The 21,202-nt window shown below is 41.3% G+C and overlaps 1 protein-coding gene across 2 annotated transcripts in view; it reads right to left on the bottom strand.

The window, feature by feature from the left end:
• Nucleotides 1–4,849: 4,849 nt before the first annotated feature.
• FNDC3A (fibronectin type III domain containing 3A) overlaps nt 4,850–21,202 on the bottom strand; it is a 122,709-nt gene continuing 106,356 nt past the window's right edge. Inside the window, exons 17-26 of one of the 2 annotated variants that reach the window (XM_005155223.4) lie at nt 20,256–20,374; nt 18,222–18,327; nt 17,955–18,130; nt 16,751–16,864; nt 14,510–14,659; nt 14,142–14,425; nt 12,535–12,744; nt 10,972–11,138; nt 10,249–10,376; nt 4,850–7,368 (exon numbers count right to left, since the gene is read on the bottom strand). In XM_005155223.4, the coding sequence (XP_005155280.2) occupies nt 7,057–7,368; nt 10,249–10,376; nt 10,972–11,138; nt 12,535–12,744; nt 14,142–14,425; nt 14,510–14,659; nt 16,751–16,864; nt 17,955–18,130; nt 18,222–18,327; nt 20,256–20,374 (1,766 nt within the window). In that variant the 3' untranslated portion in view covers nt 4,850–7,056. The remainder of the gene's footprint in view (nt 7,369–10,248; nt 10,377–10,971; nt 11,139–12,534; nt 12,745–14,141; nt 14,426–14,509; nt 14,660–16,750; nt 16,865–17,954; nt 18,131–18,221; nt 18,328–20,255; nt 20,375–21,202) is intronic. The other variant, XM_034073585.1, reaches the window with a different exon arrangement.

The following is a 21,202-nucleotide window of genomic DNA, read 5'->3' on the forward strand; positions in this document are numbered from 1 at the left end:
GCCCGGTGCCCCGCGCCCCCCACCCCCCGGCCTCGCCCCGCCCCTCCCCATGGTGACCCCGCTCCTCCCTCAGGGCGTCGCCACGGCGGGGGCGTCAGCATGGCAACCGCCGCTGACGGACGGGCCCCTGGGCCAATAGACGTCGGGAAGGAGAGAGGAGGCGGGGCTTGTGTGATGGGCGGAGCGGCGGCTCCGGGGTATTGGGGCTGCTGGCGCCGTCTCGTCCGTTCGGGGGTAGTGGGTGTCCTCCTGCACCGCAGCCCTGGTCTGCCCCTCTGTGGCCTCCCCGAGGAAATTCAGGCCCGCGGGCAGACGAGGTATCCCAGGAACACGCGGTCAGCTCCGCAGCGCCGGGTGGGCTTCTGTATCCGGTCTGGGGAACCCGGAGCTAGCAGCATGAGGAGAAGTTTGTGTTCGATGGAGTCATTTGTCTTGTACCCTGCTATAATCGTCTTGCTGGTGTAACCAGCTTGGTGGAGCGGGGGGAAGTCGTGTTCCTTTCTGCCACTGCTGCAGCACAGCTGCTCTTCAGCAGAGAGGTGACACTGGCAGATCCCGGCCTTTCATGTGTGCTGCGTGCTTCCTCTGGGGAAAGAGAACATAGCTTCCCCAGACTGGTCTGGTTTTGGTGGTAGAAACTTTCCAGTGCAGGGTTATTACAGTAATTACACCTGGGTAGGGAAGTGAGCAAGGACTTGGCACTGTAGAGCGAGTTCTGAACATGGGTCTCCTTTTCCTCTTGTAACATACATGTTATGGATGTTGTGGTGAGACCAAAACTCTTCATCGTGTATGAATCAGTATTTGGACTCTGCAAGACTGGCACTGGGATTGCTGCTTTTCCAGGGCCATGGTGAGGGAAAGGTTGGAAGAGAGCAGGAAAGGAGCTGATTGGTTGCTTTGTTTCTTCTGTTCTGTGGCTTTTCTTGGTTTGGGTACTTTGCCTGTTTTCATTTTTTTTTAACCATCTTTGTCTTGATTTGCATAAACAATGGAGGCTGCACCTGGGCATGGGGCTCCTGCGAATAAATCAGACAGGGCTCTTCTATTTGTATTTACAACGTTCCTCCTCCCCCTGTCACCAGAGGCAGCCGTGCCAGGCCTGGAAACTCCCCAAACTCCACCCGTTTCCTAAGCGTCTGACCTGGCGGTGCCTGAGCACTAACACAAAGGCATGGCAAGCTCACCAGTGCAGTTTGCTGCGCTGATACTGTACTAAGCATGCAAAAGGAATATTTGTAAGAGGGATTGGAATGACTTCCCCAGGAAACCAGACCATTTCCACAGTCTGCCGCTGGGAGCAGAACCTTCTGCGGCGGCGCCGGAGGCTGAGCAGGAGCAGCCCAAGCCTGAAGCTCCTGGCACAAACATGGTTACCCCACGAGCAGTGAGACAGGGTCCTAGCCACAAGGGACCCGTACAGGGCCCTGCTCGGACAGGGAAATCTGCCCTGGGAAAGGGCATTTCCTCCCCTCCTCCCGCTCACACACACTGCTTGTGGTATGGATGCAAATTTCTGCCTGGCGTTTACATCCCAGTGCAATTCGTAGCTGGTGATAAGAGTCATTATCAGGGCACCACAGGCATGTAGAAGAAGCTTCATAGCTATGTATAAACGTGACAAAGCATTTTTCCTCCTCAGTCTACATACATTTACTAGGATTGCTGTTAAAAGTAACTTGCTCAAACAGAAAATACCAGCTCTTCTTTCATTATAACATTTTAATGATGCTCTCCTCCCCAGCAAAAGCATCCCAAGCCAAGCCCTGCAGACAACTGGTCTTGCCCAGTAAGAAGCCAGCAGAAGAAGAAAGCTTAATGTGTGTGCAGTGAGCTAGGGGTTTTTCTGTCTTCTTATTTTGTATCCAGTGCCTCGGAGCTGTGGATGGTTAAATGGAGAATGGTGGGGTTTCTAAAACCCAGAGAAGGCTCAGGTTCAACTTTGCTGTCTTGAGATGTCTGAGCTGGATGCTGAAATTTGCCTTCCTGTGGCAGCAAACACCATTGCGGGGAACTCCAGCATACAGTAATACAGTAAGGGCGTCTTTGGAGCACAGACATGCTAATTAACAAAGGTTAACAGACGGCAAGCACAGACATACCACCAGTGTTGCTCCTGTGAGCACAGTCCACACCATGAGGCAGTGGAGGCATGCTGCTAACATCTATCAAACGCTGTGGTGATGATGAAGTGATAGGAATATCTGAACTTTTATAGATCTGGGGGGATTAGTTGCTGGTATATAAATAAGAGACCTTATTTGATATGTGTGTTTCTGTTGGAAAACCTTGTGCCTACTCAAGTGTAAATCCTTGTGATAAACACATAAATGTATTGGCTTTCGCAAATCATAGGTGTGGTTATGTGGATATAACTATACAAGTTTATAGTAACAAAAACAAAGCTCGATAAAGACACAAGATGAGCAAAACAGAATTGAATAGTAGAGGAATCTGTAAAGGTAAAAAGAAGAGGGGGGGTTTGCTTGCTTGATAGAATAAAAGCTAGTGCCTGTAAAACATAGAGTTAAAGTACTTTTAAGGTTAACTTAGGTTGTAGAAAGAGAACAATGTTTATGTTGTCAGCCTGTGGAATTTAGTGGCCCAATTAAATGTTAATTGTTTCACATTAGTCCTCTAAAGTATCTTTAGTTTTAAAGAACAATGTTTGTGTTATAAGTCTGTGCTGAGATAACAAGATTTAGTGACCCCACTAAACATGAATGAGTTATTTCACACCATCCTTCTACTTGTCAGTTAGTTTAGAGACAGAGCCTCCCAAACATCTGCTAGCTTGGGATACTCCTTTTCTGCCCATCCTGCTATACATTTTGCAGGAAGGTCACATTGTTTTAAATCTTTGCTAGTTACCAGAATAATTACAGCTATGGCTGATTTTAGCGAGTTGTGTGGTTACTGGGGCGTTCAACTGTGCCAAAGGTGAAAAGTACACTGTGAGGAAGACTGCTTACTTCATCTTGAAGACCCCTACTCACATGAGGAAGACTGCTTACTTCATCTTGAAGACCCCTACTCACATGAGGAAGGCTGCTTACTTCATCCTCAAGACCCACAATTACTGAAGAGCAGTGCGCAGATGCCAAGAGAAGGAGATTTCTGATAATAAATTACTGGACTTAATTATAATGTTCCCTGCCTATATGCAGGGATTATGAATATGTATGTGACTAATGGAATTGTGAAAGTATATGAACCTGTAACAAATCATTTGCGCCTCTGGCTACGGTCATGCGCCCAGCGCTGTTTGCTTTTGCTTTATTGACTTTGTCCCTTAATAAAACCTGGTCATCTTGTTTAGAGAAGTGAATTCGTATTTCACATCCTCAACTAACTTAGCAAAATGTACTCTCTTGAGCTTATTGTTTCTTTCCATTTTCCTATGCTAATGTTAAGCTGATTACACCCTTGGTAAAAGAAGTCTCCCATATAGAATGTAAAACCTTCATGAAAGGTAGGGACAAAAAATCACCAGGGTATTTTGTTGTATGCTTATTAATCAATAGTTGGATTTCTTTGTTCATTTCTTCTCTTTCATTTTTTCTTCCAATTGGTCACTGTTTACGAAGTTTCAAGCCGCGGATCAGGCGATGATCTCTAACTTCCCAGAGCCTGGTGCTACATTGATGAACTTAGGACTGAGAAAATGAACTAAAAATTAACAGCATCCTACATCAGCAGGAAGTGCTTTGGTATTGGGTGATTTTCCTGCCAACAGCTCATAAAGGTGAAGCTGCTGGTTTTCAACCTACGTGAGCAACCAGTGGATTTACTCCTTGGAGAGCTATGAAAGACACTAAGAAAACCAACCTTCTTTTCCAGCAGCAGAAGTGTAGTGCCTAGAGGTGCCCACTGGAGGAGGTGGTTGATGTTAGCTCAATCTCTCTGAAATTGCAGACTACCTCATGCAGCGCTACACCAGGTGAAGCCTTAGGTGTGAGCAAGCAAAATCCCTGCCCCAGGGGTCCCTCGGAGCACTGGAGGGCTTGGTAGCATGGCTGGGATGTTCCCCTGCACCATCCCTACCCTGTGCAGGAGTGTGGGCTTCTCCACCACAGCTCCTGGCTGATGAAACCATAGAGGAGGACACTGAGGCAGATGTGACTGACCCAGAGCACGGTGGCCAGCAGGCTGGGATTTATGGCCTGTGGCTTGAGCTTGCAGTCATGGCTGAAGTCAGTATGGTTGCCAGGCTGCTCCACACTGACCAGGAAGAAGAAAAGAGCTGGTAGAGAGGAAGGTGAAGGCCCAGAGGATGCCGACGGCTGCCTTTACCTGGTGGTTGGTGGCAGCCACCTTGGCCTCAAAGGGAAGCAGATGGTGAGGTAATGCTCCATGGTGAGGGAGGTGATGTGGAGGATCTGCATGCAGCCCCATGGAGGTAGTGGGTAAGGCAGCACAGCAGTTACATGAACGGCCAGGGCCAGCAACCATGGAATCCATGGGCAGCCCCAGGAGTGTGAGCAGGTCCAAGACAGCCATGCTGCTTGGGCAGAGGTTGGTGGTGTCTTCATGTTGTAACAGCATGGATGCCTAGCACTACTGGGACAGTACCCACTGTGCCTACCATGGGAGCACCCACACCAGCAGTGCTGAACACAGCTCACCCTCACTGCTGCTCCCACCATTGCCCCACACACCACCAGGGGACATGACCACCTCAGTCCCCACCAACACCCAAGGGGCAGCATTGCTCCTCAGCCCCTGCACCCACCACCCCTCTCTGTGGTCCCATTGCCCCAGGGAGCTGCCACCATCAGCCCTGGCCCAGCCAAGGGCAGCCGCTGTGGAACGGGAGCGATGCATGCCAAAGCAGAGAGCAACCACCACAAAAAAGAATGATACTTTTATTTTCCACAGATTTTTAAAGATACTTTGCTACATAGTTTATGTTATTTTCTATCAGACTATACAGGTTCGTCTTCATGGAGTCCGATGTTGTACAATTGTAAAGTGATATGTTTGGTAGTGTATCTATAACATTTTAAAAAGTTTAGAGTTTTTCTCTTTTTCTCTTAATTTATTTTTGGAATGTACAGTATATGAGGTAAAATTAAGATTACATTAAAAACTGTCTTCAATGCAGTAATATGCACTGAGGCTCAAATGGCAAATACACTATTAAATGACTATCAAAAATAGGAGCTCATTTGAATTTTACTATGAAAAACAGAAGTCACTGCAGATTAACTGTAGTAACAAATCTTACCATTTTAGACATTCAACCGTAAGAAATCTCTGGGCTCTTACACGCAACCTCATTTGCACTGCCAAACATGGCACTTTGAAGAAGGGTCTAGAAAACATCAGTTATCCTGTGGGAAGGTATCAGCCTATACGTACAAATGACAGATTGGAAATAAAGTGTAAACATACAGTACATCTTAAAGACAGAGCGCTCTCGCCACGCGGAGGCCGAGTTCTTCGCCATTTCTTCTCTTTTGTTGTTTTAAAGGTAACGAAACTCAGCAACATTATTCTACAGCACAGATCATTGGACGTATAAACAATTACAATACATGCCCGTTCTAATATAAGAGAAATTCTTCAGAGATCTTCAAAGCACAAGACAGAGGTTCCTTTTTTATTATTATTAAGACCAACAGAAGTGTTTAATACCATTAAAAATGCTAAACTGAACACAACTAGAAGTCATTAATGATCCACTATCTTGTAACTCAAATAAATTAAGAGTAGCTAATTACAAAGTGTATAACAAATAACGTAAGTGTGATGAGACAAGGATTGGTTTTCTTTTAAAGAGTTTCACTACAAGCTTTGTGTCACTGGCAATCATTGACATCCAGCGAGATGTTCAATGGGATACTTGATAAAATTCAGTCTGGTCATTCAAGAACTCACAAACGCAAGCTCACAAAACAATGATGAGTTATGCAATTGCAAAGTGCTCTAATGCAACATTAACTACATGCAATCAACGATTTGGTACAGTATCCAAAGAGACATTACATTAAACATTAGGATCTCAAGAAAAAAGCAGCTTTTAAGTTTTCTGGTGCAAATTACTATGCTTCATCTTCTGATTTGGTGCCCCAAAGAAAAAGAGAGAGAAAGAAAGACAGAGAGAAAACAAAAAATAAAAGGCAGTGCTTGATTCTGGTGGATATGGCAAGTGGATGTTGGGGAAACAGCAAAAGTTCAATGACAAATTTTATCTCAAAAACCTATTAACTAGCCAAAACCAGAGGGCACAGACATCTGTATAAACTGCATCCAATCAAAGGTCAACTTTGGAAATGTGTTTTTCAATTAAAGTAGGAAGTCTAAGAAGTTCTCTCACACTCTCCCTTCTCTATTTTTGAGAAGTAAAAGAGGCATTTTTGTAAGTAAACATCAAATCCTGGGGGCAAGATAAACCACTTGTGCCATCCCCTTCTAGTCTTTCGAAAACATCTACTTGCAGTGAAGAACTCCACATTTATCAGTAAGAAGCTTCCTTCATGCATACTCTTCCATCCAGTTTATTATTTGCTGCCTGAGAAAAGCCCCTTCTGTTTTTCAGCATAAATCCTGCTTCCCAAATAATTAAGACAAATGAGGAGGTAGAAATACAGCGCTAAATTGCTTTCACAGCATCAGATTAATATTGTATACAGCACAAGTTTGTTAGTGTAAGTTTTCAATGCGATTACACATTCTTCCCTGTGACAGTAGCAACCCTTACAACAAGTGTGGGTCAGGAAACCATTCTTACACTGACGTTTACTGGTCAAACCCTTGTCATTAAACGCAGCTTGCCTGCCCCATACAGAGTTTGTACTGCAAGAAGGCATATTAAAGAAAAGATTGTATTTCTGTGGCTTGCATTCTAATAACATGTGTCAGCCTATACCTACCGGTAAGCATTTTAAAGTGGACGAAAAGGTGTGCATCAGTCCCAATGCCGGTGCTAAATGCCTGTTTTGTTTTTTTGGTTTTTTGTTTTTTTTTTTTTGTAAAAGCAAGAGAACAGAATTACTTTTAGATTATGAGAAAGTAAAATGTAATGGGCAGTGTTGTAAAATAAACCTCTCTTCTTCACTTTATTACAAAGTACTGAATGATAACAGCAATCAGAATGGAAAAGATAGCAAAAAGTGCAAGGATGACAGCAGCGCACACTTGGTCGCTCTGTGACCATTGTGTCCTTGTGGTTTGCACAGTGTCCTTGGTGCTTGCCGGTGGTTCAGTCCTCTGAGAGATGAATAGCACTGGGGCACTGTAGGGGCCTATCAGGTCCTGGTGACCTCCTATTTCTTGGCACTGGCGAATGGCACACACGCGGAAACGGTATTCACAGTTCAGCTGGAGGCCCGTGTATCGGAAGGACCAGTCGGGACCCTTATAAATCTGGCATTAAAGATAAAACAAATAGATAATCTAATAAAAACATCCTATGTACACATCTCTCTATGGTTTATTCATGGGGGAAGTAAGTGTAAAAGGGGGGACTCCTCACCAGTGTTTTCACCCATGCAAAAGAAAATGGACAAAAAGCTCAATGTGAAATTTAAATGCCAGGTAAAGGCTCCAGTCCTTTTGGTGAAACCCAGGAAAAGTACTACAAGAGCTTCTACAGCATAGAATCATAGAATCATAGAATAGTTAGGGTTGGAAAGGACCTCAAGATCATCTAGTTCCAACCCCCCTGCCATGGGCAGGGACACCTCACACTAAACCATATCACCCAAGGCTTCATCCAACCTGGTCTTGAACACTGCCAGGGATGGAGCATTCACTACCTCCCTGGGCAACCCATTCCAGTACCTCACCACCCTAACAGGGTGAGAACATGCTGAATTAACTGTCAGAAGACCTGGTGTTGGTTTACTGACCACTTCCAATGTAAATACTACACCATGGGATGTAGCGTACAATATTTCATCAGAGGATTTTAGGTAATTAAGTCTGTATCAAGCTACTAAATTAAGTCTAATCCAATGCAACATACTTTATTGTATCTACAATATCCTGTGTTCAAAATACTCTTAATTTATCCCAGTAAACACTGTTTCAGGAAAGCTCTGGGGAGTCCTCTCTGTGATTCTCAATTTCATCCGATCCTAAGACATGGATGACTTGTCAGGGTGTTCTCCAAGGCTCTCCCAGTCATCCGGTTAATGTGAGCTCACACTGAGTGCCTAACTCAATGAAATCCAAATGCTGTTTTTTCACATTTATTAATTTGCAGCTACATAAAGTCCTGTAGAAGCCAGTGAAATCCCATTCCCATGCAGGTACGATTTTCCATTTACAGGTGTATCAGTAGGTACTGAGCTATTAGGTGGGTAGTGCACTGATTTCTCTCTTTAAATGCCTTCACACCTCATTATCAGGATATACAGAAATACCACATCATGCAGAAGTTTTCCTTGCAGTTATCAACCTTTAGACAGTATTGTGCAAATGCAAACTACCAACCATTCAATGAAAGAAGGAGGAAATCTTCCAGTTTTGTTGTCTGAAGAGCTCTTGCTGTGCCTGTGGCTCCTCACAGACTTCGAAAGCTCTCTGACAGCTGAGCTTTACTGGAACCTACAACCTAGAGACTTCCCTTTCTCTCAGGAAATGGTTCCCACCCTGAGACAGGGCAGGTCATAGGGAGTGCAGCTTTCTCTAATTCTGCTCATTTGCATTATGCATTTGGTAGCGAGGAAAAAGGGCACAGACACACAGAGCCTATTTAGAGTAGGCATGGGTGACTGGCCACAGCTACTTGTCCCCAGTGCCTTGCCAGAAATTGCCCTCCCCTCAAATGTGTTTGCTAGAGTTTTTATAGGGATGCTTCCTAACCCCCTGCTGTATATAGCTCAAACAGGAGACTACTAACTTATTTTGTCTTAATCATGTAGGGAGAAATGCATGAGCAACTTGGCTGACAGATCAGCAGGGAGAGGAGGACGAAGTTTAGGCAGGGAAGTGTTAGTAAACAGCTTGGGGTGAACTTCCAGGACTTTTTTTTTTTTGTTCACATCAAAGAAAACTGTTACCATCATGTCTAAGTACCTTAAAGGCCACTTACATGGTGTTTACTTCTTGCTTGTTCCAATTTTAAGTTTTGCAAACTCGTCTCCTCATTTTATTTTAATGTACTGTGCTGAATTGCTCTGGAGAGCAAAAAGGAATCATGCACCTCAGTCTACTCTGTTATTTCCAGGCTTAAAGAGTAACCTTTAGTTTCTTGTCCAGCTCATCTGGCAATGCACATTGCTGATCACAGCCTGATTTGACTCCGTGTTGGGAAGCAGCACTGACCATACATCAATTACAGATTTCATACTGCATTTCTATTTGAATGTTATGATAAAGAATATCCACATGGCAAGGTAACAAATACCTTGGAGTATGGTTCATTTTTTACTGAAAAATTTAACAAAGGGACACAACAGACATAGCACTACACTAGAAGTTATGAATTAAGAAAATATTAAGGCATATAATCTACCAAAGCACAGGCAAAACTTACTTAGTACTGACCTGTAATAAAGTTATAATAAATTAGAATTGTGTTTCCTTTCTGGAAGGAAACCTGTTTGCTTAACAGTGTAAAACAGTTTTCAAGCCGGATTTCATGTCAGTTATCAGGCAGTTTATAGGGAAGCAAAATTAGCACCGGCCATCCTCTTTTAAATAGAGACATAGCTGTAGCTTGGGTTCCCAGCTGTATCTTTGGATAATCAAACCTGAAATTAAAACACACTTACAACTGCTTGACCCTTATAGTAACACAGCATGCCCTACTACTGAAATGGTCCTATGGTCACGAACTAATCACTGAATTACATTCAAAGTTTCCCTACAGCTGAATGTCTGCATTGCGTAAGTAGGGGCTCTTTCCTACCTGCAGTTCTCTGTACAGAAGTATGACTCTGTCAAAGTCAAAACTTCCATAATACTGCTTACTGCCTTCAGACAGCTCTTGGTGCAAAAAGAGCCCTTTGACATTTTTCTCACAAGTCTCATTTCGGTGCCATTGGGTGGATGTTTTCTTTTTTAGAGTTTCCTGAAATTCCTTCACCACCTGAGGTGAGGTGCAACTTAGTGCAATGCTTATATTCCTTACATCTTTTTTCTCTGTGGCAATGGTTTCAGGAGATACTACCTTTTACTACTTAGTGACAAAAAGTTAGCATAGTGCCTAAAACCATATTGTCAACACAACAATCTATAAACTAGTTACCACAAAAATATCTAACGGAATTACAACACAGTAACTGAAGCATGTCATACCTGTTTGAATTCCGAGTCTTTTCCCACCATGACCTGAAGACAGTAGATAACGGGATCACCCTTCATGGGCTGCAGAACCTCCCATGTGATCTCACAAGTGTGATCATTTATCCTCTCTATTCTTGGAGCTGAAGGGAGCAAACAGAGGTGAAAGTGAGCTCTGCCTTCCCAATCACCTAACACTGTTATGTTCTGACCACTTGTGAAATCCTGTATTCTATCTGCTGTCTTGTCTCACAGAAGCAAAATATTCAGATTCAAATGTGTTCTTCCTGCAACATTTTCTGGAATAACAACTAACAATTCACACAGGTCTTTAGCACTGCATGTGTGTATCATATGCAAAAGAACCCCAACCAACCCATAGCTGCTATGCTTAAAATTATACTAAACATGGTAGGAAGAATTTTCACCTCACCTTACTGTAACAGCCTGGTCACTCTCTCCTGCTAAGCAAGGATTCTAAGAAAAAACTTTCCTATGTCAAAGAACTCATTAAGTTCCAAGTCTCATTTTTTGAGTGAATATTTGAGAAGCTTTAGGCAATGAAGGAACATTTCCTTACTGTCCCTACCTGCATCTGGAAAAGGGCTGTCATGGGTTCAGCAGTAGCATTTTTTTTTCCTCCTTCTTGGTAGCATCTTAAATACCCCACATACAACACAACACTAAAACCAGCTTGTCATCCCCTCATCCCCCAAATGAAGAAAGAAGCACCTTTACCTTTCAAGGCAGCTGGAACAGATTTGGGAGTAGTGAAAATGTATTCTTGAGAAAGGGGACCTTCACCAGATTCATTACATGCCTGAATACAAAATTTGTATGATGTTGATTCACTGAGCCTTTGTACTTTGTATGTATGACATGGTCCTCTGTATAAGGATACAAACCTGGAAACAGAAAGAGTAGCTTATTTTAAACACAGAAAGGACGTCCAAAGAAGCTACAGTTTAGTCTTGAAATCTATTCCCATAGTTTCCCAGAATCTAATGAGAAGCACAGAAATGTTTATTGCAGAATTAAACGGTGTTCTGGCATTACTACACAACAATAGGCTGGTTTTCCAGGGCCAAGTTTTTATTTCTCATGTCCTTGAAATAAAAATCTCTTTTACACAGAGTACTACAGATTGTGTCTGGGCAAAAATGATGCTGAGCATTTTCAGAAACCCTCTGCACCTGAACCAATGGAAAAGCACAGCAGCTCTCTCTTTCAGCAAGCTGCATACACTGCAATTTTTTTGGTCATCTAGTTCCCCAACATGTTTAGCTTTTCAAAATCAGGTAATGAGATTTTAGCTTTTTGCTCCTTTGCAACTCTCCCTTTCTATTAAGAAGGGGTCATAGATCCAACTGCTCTTGCACATCATTGTCAGAGATGGGTGACTGATAAAGCTCACTCAGACCTGCAGAGGAGGACAGAGCCATGTTTGCAGCATACACCAAGTCCTGTTGTGGGAGCTTTGTAGACTGGCCACTCTCCTTCATGTTATAATTCTTGCACAGACTGATCATGGCAGCTCTCATACAATTTTCAGTTTTGGTATCCCCAGGACATAGCACAAGTTCATCTCTTCCTGCAGAGGTTATCTTCTACTTCAACTTTTTCTTTTCTTTTACATTTAAAACAGATAGTACCTGCACATGACCTAGTCTCTGGTAATCGTAATGAATTTCTTTCCAGTTAAGAATCTAATTTCTTTTCCTCACTGCAGAGCAAATTCACCTAGTAGATGTCTTGTATTGCTGTCAAGCTAAAGCTACTCAGAGATTCAGATGCAGTACACAGTGTGGCATTACTGTTCATTTTACCATTCAGGCAAGGTAACTGCTGTACCATCTCAGCTTATATTCCAATTTAACATGAGAGAAAGGATCCCTTAATACATTGTACTATATGAGTTTATTTTCCACTAAAAGTAAGTGCATATACAGACAACAGAGAGTAAAGAATTCACCCCTTCCAATATTAAGTATATAAAATCCACAAGACTGATTAGACTTGATACTTTGACAAAATACTTGACCAAATGTGTGAGAGAAAAGCATGCTGGTACGAAACATTTCATTAAACTCTCCATATTGAATTATAAATAAAAACTATGAAGTTTTTGATCCTGTACTTCCCAGCATGGAACCTTAGAGCCCTTTTGGCCTTGCCAGATGAGATGTTCTTCTATGTCTGTAGTAAATTCAGCAAAGCATATAGAATTTTGCCCTTTGCTGCCATCTCCCAAGCATCAGACCACAATGACACAGGGCAGATTAAAAGGATGCCAAAACCAACCTTCCGTTCTTATCCTCCATTTGAAGGTGGTACTGAATGGAGTCAGTTAGTGCTTTTGCAGTTCCCTCTCCCCACTTCAGCTTGAGGGTCTGAGAACTGTATGCAGCACATTCCAGTCGAGGTGGATCTGGAGGAAGAGGCTTTGTTTTCAGTTTTACAGTGTGGCTGAAAGGACCTGCTCCGAGACTGTTCAGGGCTTGAATTCGTACTCTGGTATTTTAAAAGAGAAAATAAATTAACTTGAAATTACAGTCTAAAAAATAACTGGTCATTTCCATCATTCACATTCAAGAGAGCACGATGGTACCAAACAGAGGGTATTTTCTACAGTGAAGACCTTTATCAATATTCTGGTTTGACAGATTGTCATGAGTACGCAGGAGTGTCACTTTCCTTGCCACAGTTTAAGGAGCTAGACAGACCCAAAATAAAAATTTGTTAGCATATTTGCATCATCCACATTAGTGGAAAGACACAAAAGCTCTATCAGCCACTTCAAGAGTGGTCCAACTTCCTGACCCTGCAGGCTTTGTACCAAAATTTTTGACAGCCACATTGGAAAGATGAGGGAAGGTGAAAAAAACCCCACCTCCAAAAGAAATGAATCCTTATCTTTGGCTATGGTATCAGGTGAGCTCAAGGATGACTACAGGGAACTTTTATGTGCATTCTGGAACAGATCCGATTTGTGTGATAATAAAGTCATGGTGCCCAGCCACCTCCCTTGTTCTTTTCACTAGTAACACATCTCTGGGTGGTGCAAACACAAGCTAACTTGGTTCTGCTTTGAAAGGGAGAGGAGGAAACTAGAAGTCAAAGGACACATGGCTGAGGGGTTTGTAGAACTCCACATTCAGGGATATTTTTTTGGCTAGTCCATGTAAAACAATGCTGGCATTGGGTTTACACAAGTAAGAATGTAAAGGGTTAGCTAATAAATTAATTTCTAAAACTAAAAAAGCAGAAAACAGAAATCTGAGGCTCTTTGCCTATCTCACAGGTAGCCACAGAGAACAAAGTGAGCTAATCTCAATATGCCAATGAACATTTGCTTGTCTAAAACATCTAGGTAACTGTATCTAGGTAACTGAAAAGTAATCACAGTAATTACATTGTACAACTGTCAATCACACAATTTCAAAATATTGAAACACAAATGTGTGCAGGCTTCTGAATAAATATTTCTCCTTCATAATGTATGATAATGTATTATAGCACAGAACTAAGTTTAATATATGCAATGGTTTATTTGCACAGAAAATTGGCAAGTGTATTCTATAAAAGCACTTTTGTGAGTAGACTCTTAGAATAGAATCACAGAATGGTTTGGGTTGGAAGGGGCCTTAGAGATCATCTGGCTCCAACCCCACTCCCTCGGGGCTGGAACTAGATGGGACAAGATGGAAGATGGTCACTAGTGGAGGGGACACCTTTCACTAGACCAGGTTGCTCAAAGCCCTATCCAACCTGGTGTTTGCACAGAACAATCTCTGCAATAGAAGCTCCTGGTTTTTATAGTTTGTTGACACAGAGAGCAGTGGCTCTTCAAATTGCCAGCATTAATATTAAACACTTGTAAGGCTGTCGAGTAGCTGTGCAGCGCATACCTGTAGGTAGTATCTGGCTGTAAGCCATCTATAAAATAGCTCAGAACCTTCCCAACAGTTATTGGTTGCTTATCTCCAAAGTCTATGCTGTAGCCAAGGATTTCAGATCCATGGTCACAAGGTTCTTCCCAGCTTATAGCAAGGCATGTGGAAGGAGAATAGTGTGGACTTTCAACTTCATCTTCACTTAGTCCCTGAAGACAAGTCACAACTGCAGGTACAGAAGCTGGAGTCATACATGCCACTACTTCACTGAAAGGGCCTGCACCTGCGACATTCACTGCCTGCAAAGGCAAAGGAGACCACATTTTTATGGGAGGGCCAACTCCTTTTTCCAGATTTCACTAACAATAGTTTTAAGTCTTTACCTGGACCCTGCAATAGTAAATAGTGGCAGGCAAAAGCCCTTTCATTTCACAGCTGAGCCCAGGCCCACAATAGGATATCTGCATGCATCCTTCCACACCACCCCATTCCAGGCGATACTCCGTGACATCAGCTCCATTACTCACTGGAACCTTTAAAATGGATATAAATAGTTAGAAGTTATATTCACTGACCGAAAAAAAAACCAAAATCAACCAAACTCATCACATGTATATAGTCCTTTCCCCAGATATGTTATCCTCCCATTTCTTTGCTGATTTTTAATTTAAATCCCCAACAGAAAATTTCTTAGCTTATGAAGAAAACAGAAGAAAAACGTTGCTGCTGTTCTGGATTAAATACTCAGAGACAGCAGCCATACCAAGGTGCAGAAAATAATTGCTCAAAAGCATGTTTTTTTCTTTACCCTTCTCTTGAAAGATAAGTATTTGCTACTTTCAACACTAAGCTATGTGCAGGTAAGTGACTGAATACCAACATTTCAAAGGATGACATTTGGTGCTCCTGAGCTGTGACTGATATGGACTCCGCTTCTCTCACTCACAATGAGATGTGTTTATGGCTGTGCAGCTCTCAGTGAGGATGAGGTCATTTCTTAATGTTACCACTGTTGCTGCTGTAGATCTAACAGAGTTCACCTTAACAGCAGCAGGAAAATACAAGTCAAAAAATGCAGGGATAACAACAAAAGGAGGGGCAGCACTTGATACGCTGAAGGTATGGCTACCAGAGGAACTTCCACAGGCAGGATGTGATATAAACTTCAGGAAGTTCAACTAAGACAAAGGCAAACACAAAGTCCTGGACCTGGGACAGAACAGTATGGGCTGAGGAGCAACTCCACCAAAAGAAGAACCCGTGTGTCCTGGTGAGAAAGCTGCATGTGGGTCACCAATATGTGTCTGAAGGCAAACTATATACTGGCTGTATTAGCAAAAGAACAGAAAGAAGGCTAAAAGGAGTAATGATTCCCCTCTGCATCTTTAGTACTGTGTCCCATCTTGGGCTGCCCAGTATATGATAGACATTGACATAATGGTGTAAGCCAAATAAAAGGCCACTAAAGGGGACTGCAATGAAAAACAAAGGTAAAGATTATTTGGTATCAACATGACAGGCGAAGGGGAGATCTTACTGCTGCCTGAAATTACTTACTGGTAGGGTACAAAGAAGATGATGACAAATTCTTGGAAGTGACACAGTGCCAAGACAAGAAGCAAGTCATGACTTGTACTAAAGGATATTTTGAGTAGACACAAAGGAAAAAAAGTTCTACAGCTTGAGACTTCGGCTGGAGACAGCTTTACAAGGCTGCAGAATCTTTATCTTTAGAGATAAGTTAAACTTGATGGGACAAGGCACTGAGAAACCTGACTTAAATTTGAAGTTAGCTCTGCTTTGACCAGAAGGCTGAAATAAATGACATCTAGGGGTTCACTTGTACCTTAGATACTCTGTGGTTGTATAAAACAGAAATCTAACATTGGTCAAACTAATCCTACAGGAACATTGTGAGAGATTCAAAAGGTTTTGCTTTGTAGACATTAAAGGAGAGCTCCTCTGTCACACCCATCTGGTGAGGTGTGTTTCCATTAGGAAACATCAATTCTACCTTCCAGGTAATATAGTTGAATCTTTTGGGTTTTTCTCTGTACAGTTCTGTAACTCAGATATTCCACTCCATCTCAAGCCACTGAAAAGCTGTGTTTAAACAGTATTGCCAGATTTATTTTTCCTTTCTACAAGCTTATTTTTTATCTACTGCATCGTTTTAATCAAATCTCTAAATACTATGGGTTTATAAGAGACTTTTGCTGCATTATTTCTGATGTAGTAATATAAAATGAGATCATCTTATAAAACCAGCAAACATAGAATAATCAATTGTAATATGTGTATATATTAGCTCTGAGGAAAGGTAAATACATTAAAGAGCCTGCACCATTCAGAAATGCGGTGCTGCAGTTATGGTAAAATTCTTAAAAGAATAAAGATCTCAAGCACCTGCAGGCTTGAAATCTGCAGGTACATACATGACAGGTATATATATGACAACTTACAGCTGTCATGTATAATGGTATGATGAACGACTAAGGTTTTACCTACCAAGTATCAGATAATCAGTTATGTTTAAAAGTGTGACTAGAATACAGTCTTAAGCTTTTAAAGTTGAAAATGTAGAAGATAATAATGTTAAGATAGGTGCAACATGTCATTCTTACCTCCCATGACACCTGAGCACATGCAGCAGATCTGCATGCCACTTGAGGGGGCCTGCACTGCTCTGGTGGTCCAGGTGCTGTAGTTATTTCACATTTTTCCGAGTAAGGTCCAAACTATTAAAAAAGGAATTGATAGAAATAAAGTGTAAAAATGAAATTACTACTTTTTAAGTTAAGAGTTTACCATAGTTGGGACACAGAGTCACAGAATATAATACTGAAACTTTGTATTACTTGCTTATAAAGTAAGTATTTGTGGAATGTGGATTCAGGATTTATTTCGGTATTTGACTATTCTCCAAAACAGCTCAAGAATCTTCTCTACAGCAAATGCAATCAGAATAAATTTGACATTTCAAACTGTCAAGCAAAACAAGAAAGTGACATCCAAATCCTTATTTTGAATTTTTGTGATGGCTGCAGTGTAAATCACACGATTTGTAATTGCCTATTTATATCTATCTCAAAGAAATAAAGAATTAAAAAAATGCTTGAGCTATAAACCACTCCTAGTAGAGGGTGGGTAAGAAGTGAGGTCAATGTTTTAAAGCCTGAAGTTACAGACTTGCCCACAAACAGCAACTGGTTTTGAGAGTCCTTATGAAGAGAATGTTATTGAACAAATGCAAGCAGCCCTGCCTGCCTCTCTGTCTTCAAATAAGGACTTTGGAAACATAATTAAATAGAGCTTGCTCTACAGCAACAGTTGATTTAAACACATTTAATACTCCAAATAGAGAAAACAGTCCTGTAACTGATAAAACAGGTACTCAGAAGTTAAACTAAATATACAAAAAAGAGCTACGAAATGCTAATAATTATGTTCTAGAACACGAACAGTGGTAAAAATAAAGGTCAATTTACAAAGCTGTATACAGAAAATAATTTACTACCTTACTTCACATGAGAACATTAAAGTTGCAACAATGCTTTGATAAAGTACTTATCATTTTCTAACCATTTCCCAATGCTATCATACAGATACAAGACATAATGAGATATTTTCCCTTCACCTAAACCCCTTTTTATTATAAACTGATGTTTAACAGTCTGTTCCCACATAACAACAAGACATGTGAATCAGATGACTCTACATCAGGAAATCCTAATTTAAAATTGTTGTTAAATGTTCCTTTTAAAAGAGAAGATCCTTCTTAGTGATTGCAGTCTCTGGAACTAATTTCATTCCAGACTGTTTCCTTACCCCAGCCTTGTTAGCTGCTCGCAGTCTGAAGCTGTATGTCCTCCCTGGAAGAAGGCTGCCTACTGTGCATTCAACATCAGAACCCTGGTAAACCTCTCTGTGTTCATCCGTTTCTGCATGACACATTTCCAGACCATAGCAGGTAATGGCTGAACCACCATCTACCTGAGGTGGTCCTGAAAGTCAGAAAGAATGAAAAGCTCATTTAATATTAACACATAACACATTTGTATCCTTTACACTCACTAACAGTTGTAACAGAATTACCCCAGCGCAGCTGAATTTCTCTTGCTCTTGGTCTACCCTGTAGCCTTGGAGGCTGGCATGGGCCAGGAACCACTGCTGGTGTCTGCACCAGTAAAGAATCAGATGCCTACAAAGGAAAGATAGATTAATGAAGGGGCTAGAACAAGCACTATCTATTATGGCACAAGTAAAGGCATGTAATTGAGTCGAATCAGGATCTTCCATTTTATGAGCTACATCTTCATATACATGAAGATGCTTAAGAGATCATGTATGTATTTCTCATTATAGCTATATAAAACATGCTAGAGTAATCACACAATAGGCAAAATTAACTTTTGCCCTTGTGTTTTGGTACACGTGCAAGGGGTAGAAATAAAAACTGGCTAATTATCAGTACAAACCTAGTATAGATGCTCCAAATACGAAAATGTAAACTCATTCTCTTTTCCAACAGAGTGCAGTTTAATGATTTCTAAAACTTTAAGGGTTGTATACTTTCTGTACAAGAACCTCTCGGAGAGCAAAAGTGGGCAGAAATGTCAGTGAGAAGAAATTGAAAAGCACTGAAATTTCAACTTTTTCATTGCTTAATAATACCTGATGTGTAACAAACCACCTCTGATTTGAAGTGCATGCAAAAATTCATAGCATAACAAGCAGCAGATGGCACTGACTATTCTGGATGCAGACAGAAGTGAGTCAGTGTGTGGTAATTAGCTTCAGTGTGATACAGAACAAATGTGAGTTGGTAAGCCTTTTAGTTTATAAAAGAGATGCATTTTAGAGTCTCATTTCACAACTGCTTTCTACATATGTTCCAGAAGAGTGGGTTGGAAGCTCTGCTGTTTTTCAGTTCTTTTGAAATGTACTGTTCACTGAACAACTGATGCTACTTAAAAAGCAGAATGTTTCTCATGAGGCGTATGTCCATGACAAGCTACAGAAAGTTTAATTACATATTTTTTACTATTCCTCTGTGGATTTCTGACACCTTCATAAAGTATCTGGGCTTTCTGAAAATTATTTGCTCTTTGATACTCAAATAATGTTTATTCTAAACTAATGGAATAGGGTTGGGTTGAGGGGAAAGAGGCTGGCAGTGCTAAAGTCTCCAAAGACATATATGCATTTGTGGTTAAGAGATTAGAAGTATACTGCCTTCCCCCTTTCCCTGTACAACAGCGAAATTAACTCTGGTGACAGGGAAAGCACCGCAGCTGAGCCAGCACTGAAGTGGTTCAGATTTATTCTTAAGACAAGGTAGCTGTGGGCAAGGCTCTCTTTGCAGGAGACTTCTATGTTGAGGAAGAGCACATACTAAAGGGAGGCTGGGGAAGAAATAGCAAACACCAAGAATGCAAGGCTGTAAGTTTTTTAGGAGATCAGCTTGACAGTGAAGCCCTGCTGCAAGTGTGTAGAAAGCCAGGGCTGGCTTTGTTATGCTTGCTGTTGGGAAGAAGGGAGAAGAATACTGCATGATATTGCGGCACTGGAGGCTGAACTACGCCACAGAAGGGACAGAGCAAATGTGTATATATGAGGCAGCATAGCAGGGCACACCAGACTGGCTGGGAATACTGAAAACTAGGACTATGTAAACATTTTGACTGTGGCTGAGACAGCATGAGAAGAGACTATGGAGCACAACCCTGTAAAGCCAGAAGTAAAACTCTGTCCTCCCCTGGCTGCTGGGTTGACTTGCCTGCTCAGACAGGATACTCATCACATAGAAAACACTAAATTAGCACTGCTGTCTTGGGTTAGGCCTTAAGGAATAAAATTATATCACTGCATCACACAGGAAAAGACATAGTATCTATTTCTGTAAATAAGAAAAATCACTTTAAACAAAATACAGTATTGGAAAAGAATATTCACATGTATTTCTTTACAAACTGGGCAGAAACTCGAAATATTATGCATCAATACTTGAAGTTTTTTTAGGTACTGCTTATGGCCATTTTATTAGGCCCTTCTGTACAATATTTGCTGATTAACTACTGCACCAGATTTTCTTTAAGAGTGAAAAAATTTATTTAATAAAAATATTACCGTGCTTTGTCCTCCTTCCCCAACGCAATATACACGTAACCGATAGGAACAGCCAGGATTTAGTCGGTCACACACATGTTCCCTAGCAGCTCCACTGTATATTGTCTCCCATTTGTTTCCTGAAAGGTTAGGAATAAGTGTGCAATGAACCAAGGTGTAATTTGCCACACTTCAGCACCAGCCACAGCAGGGATCCTAGCTTCCCTAACTGTGTGCCTGATGTTTACTGAAAAAAAAAATTAAGGCTTGCTTTGAGTTTCCTGGACAAAGATCCAATCATTTCATAAAGACAGCTTCCCAGGTCAATTTGTGTACAGCTGCTGAAATATCTTCCTTATTCACATTACCTAGGAAAGAATTTACTTCTAAGGAAGAAGTTACTACTGGACTAGGAAGCACACTGAAACATAATAACCACATAAACAGAAAAGCTACAAATGCAAAGTTTTCCATGGAAAATAAACTTTTAATGACAGCATTAATTTTGCAGACCGTAACTACAGTTTACAACTGATAAAGCTTATACGTAAAGCACTGGAGAAGTATGAACCTTCATTCTCAATGGGACTGTGTTTCTGAATTTATAAGGTTACTTAAGAAGTCTAGATTTTAAAATTATTTACCTGGATAGCTTTATGCCCAGTTTAAAACATTGTTAATTTACTGTTTGTATGAAAAAACAGAAAGGCAAATAGCAGAAACAGTTATTTCAATGGCATTACTGTTCTCCTTTAATAGTGATAAATGGAGCACTAGTTTTCCTTTCATCTACCACACACATTCAACTGTTTTCTCACCTTAAAATATCTGAAATGTGTGATTTCATTTCCAAAACAAAATACACCTCATTAATAAATAAACCACGGAGCACCTCTTTTGACAGTTTTGAGGCATCTTCTAAGGCAGAAAAAAAAAAAGAACCTCCTGCAGACAAGCACCAACACCCC

The sequence above is a fragment of the Melopsittacus undulatus genome, chromosome 2 (assembly GCF_012275295.1).
Source record: "Melopsittacus undulatus isolate bMelUnd1 chromosome 2, bMelUnd1.mat.Z, whole genome shotgun sequence".
Classification (NCBI taxonomy): domain Eukaryota; kingdom Metazoa; phylum Chordata; class Aves; order Psittaciformes; family Psittaculidae; genus Melopsittacus; species Melopsittacus undulatus.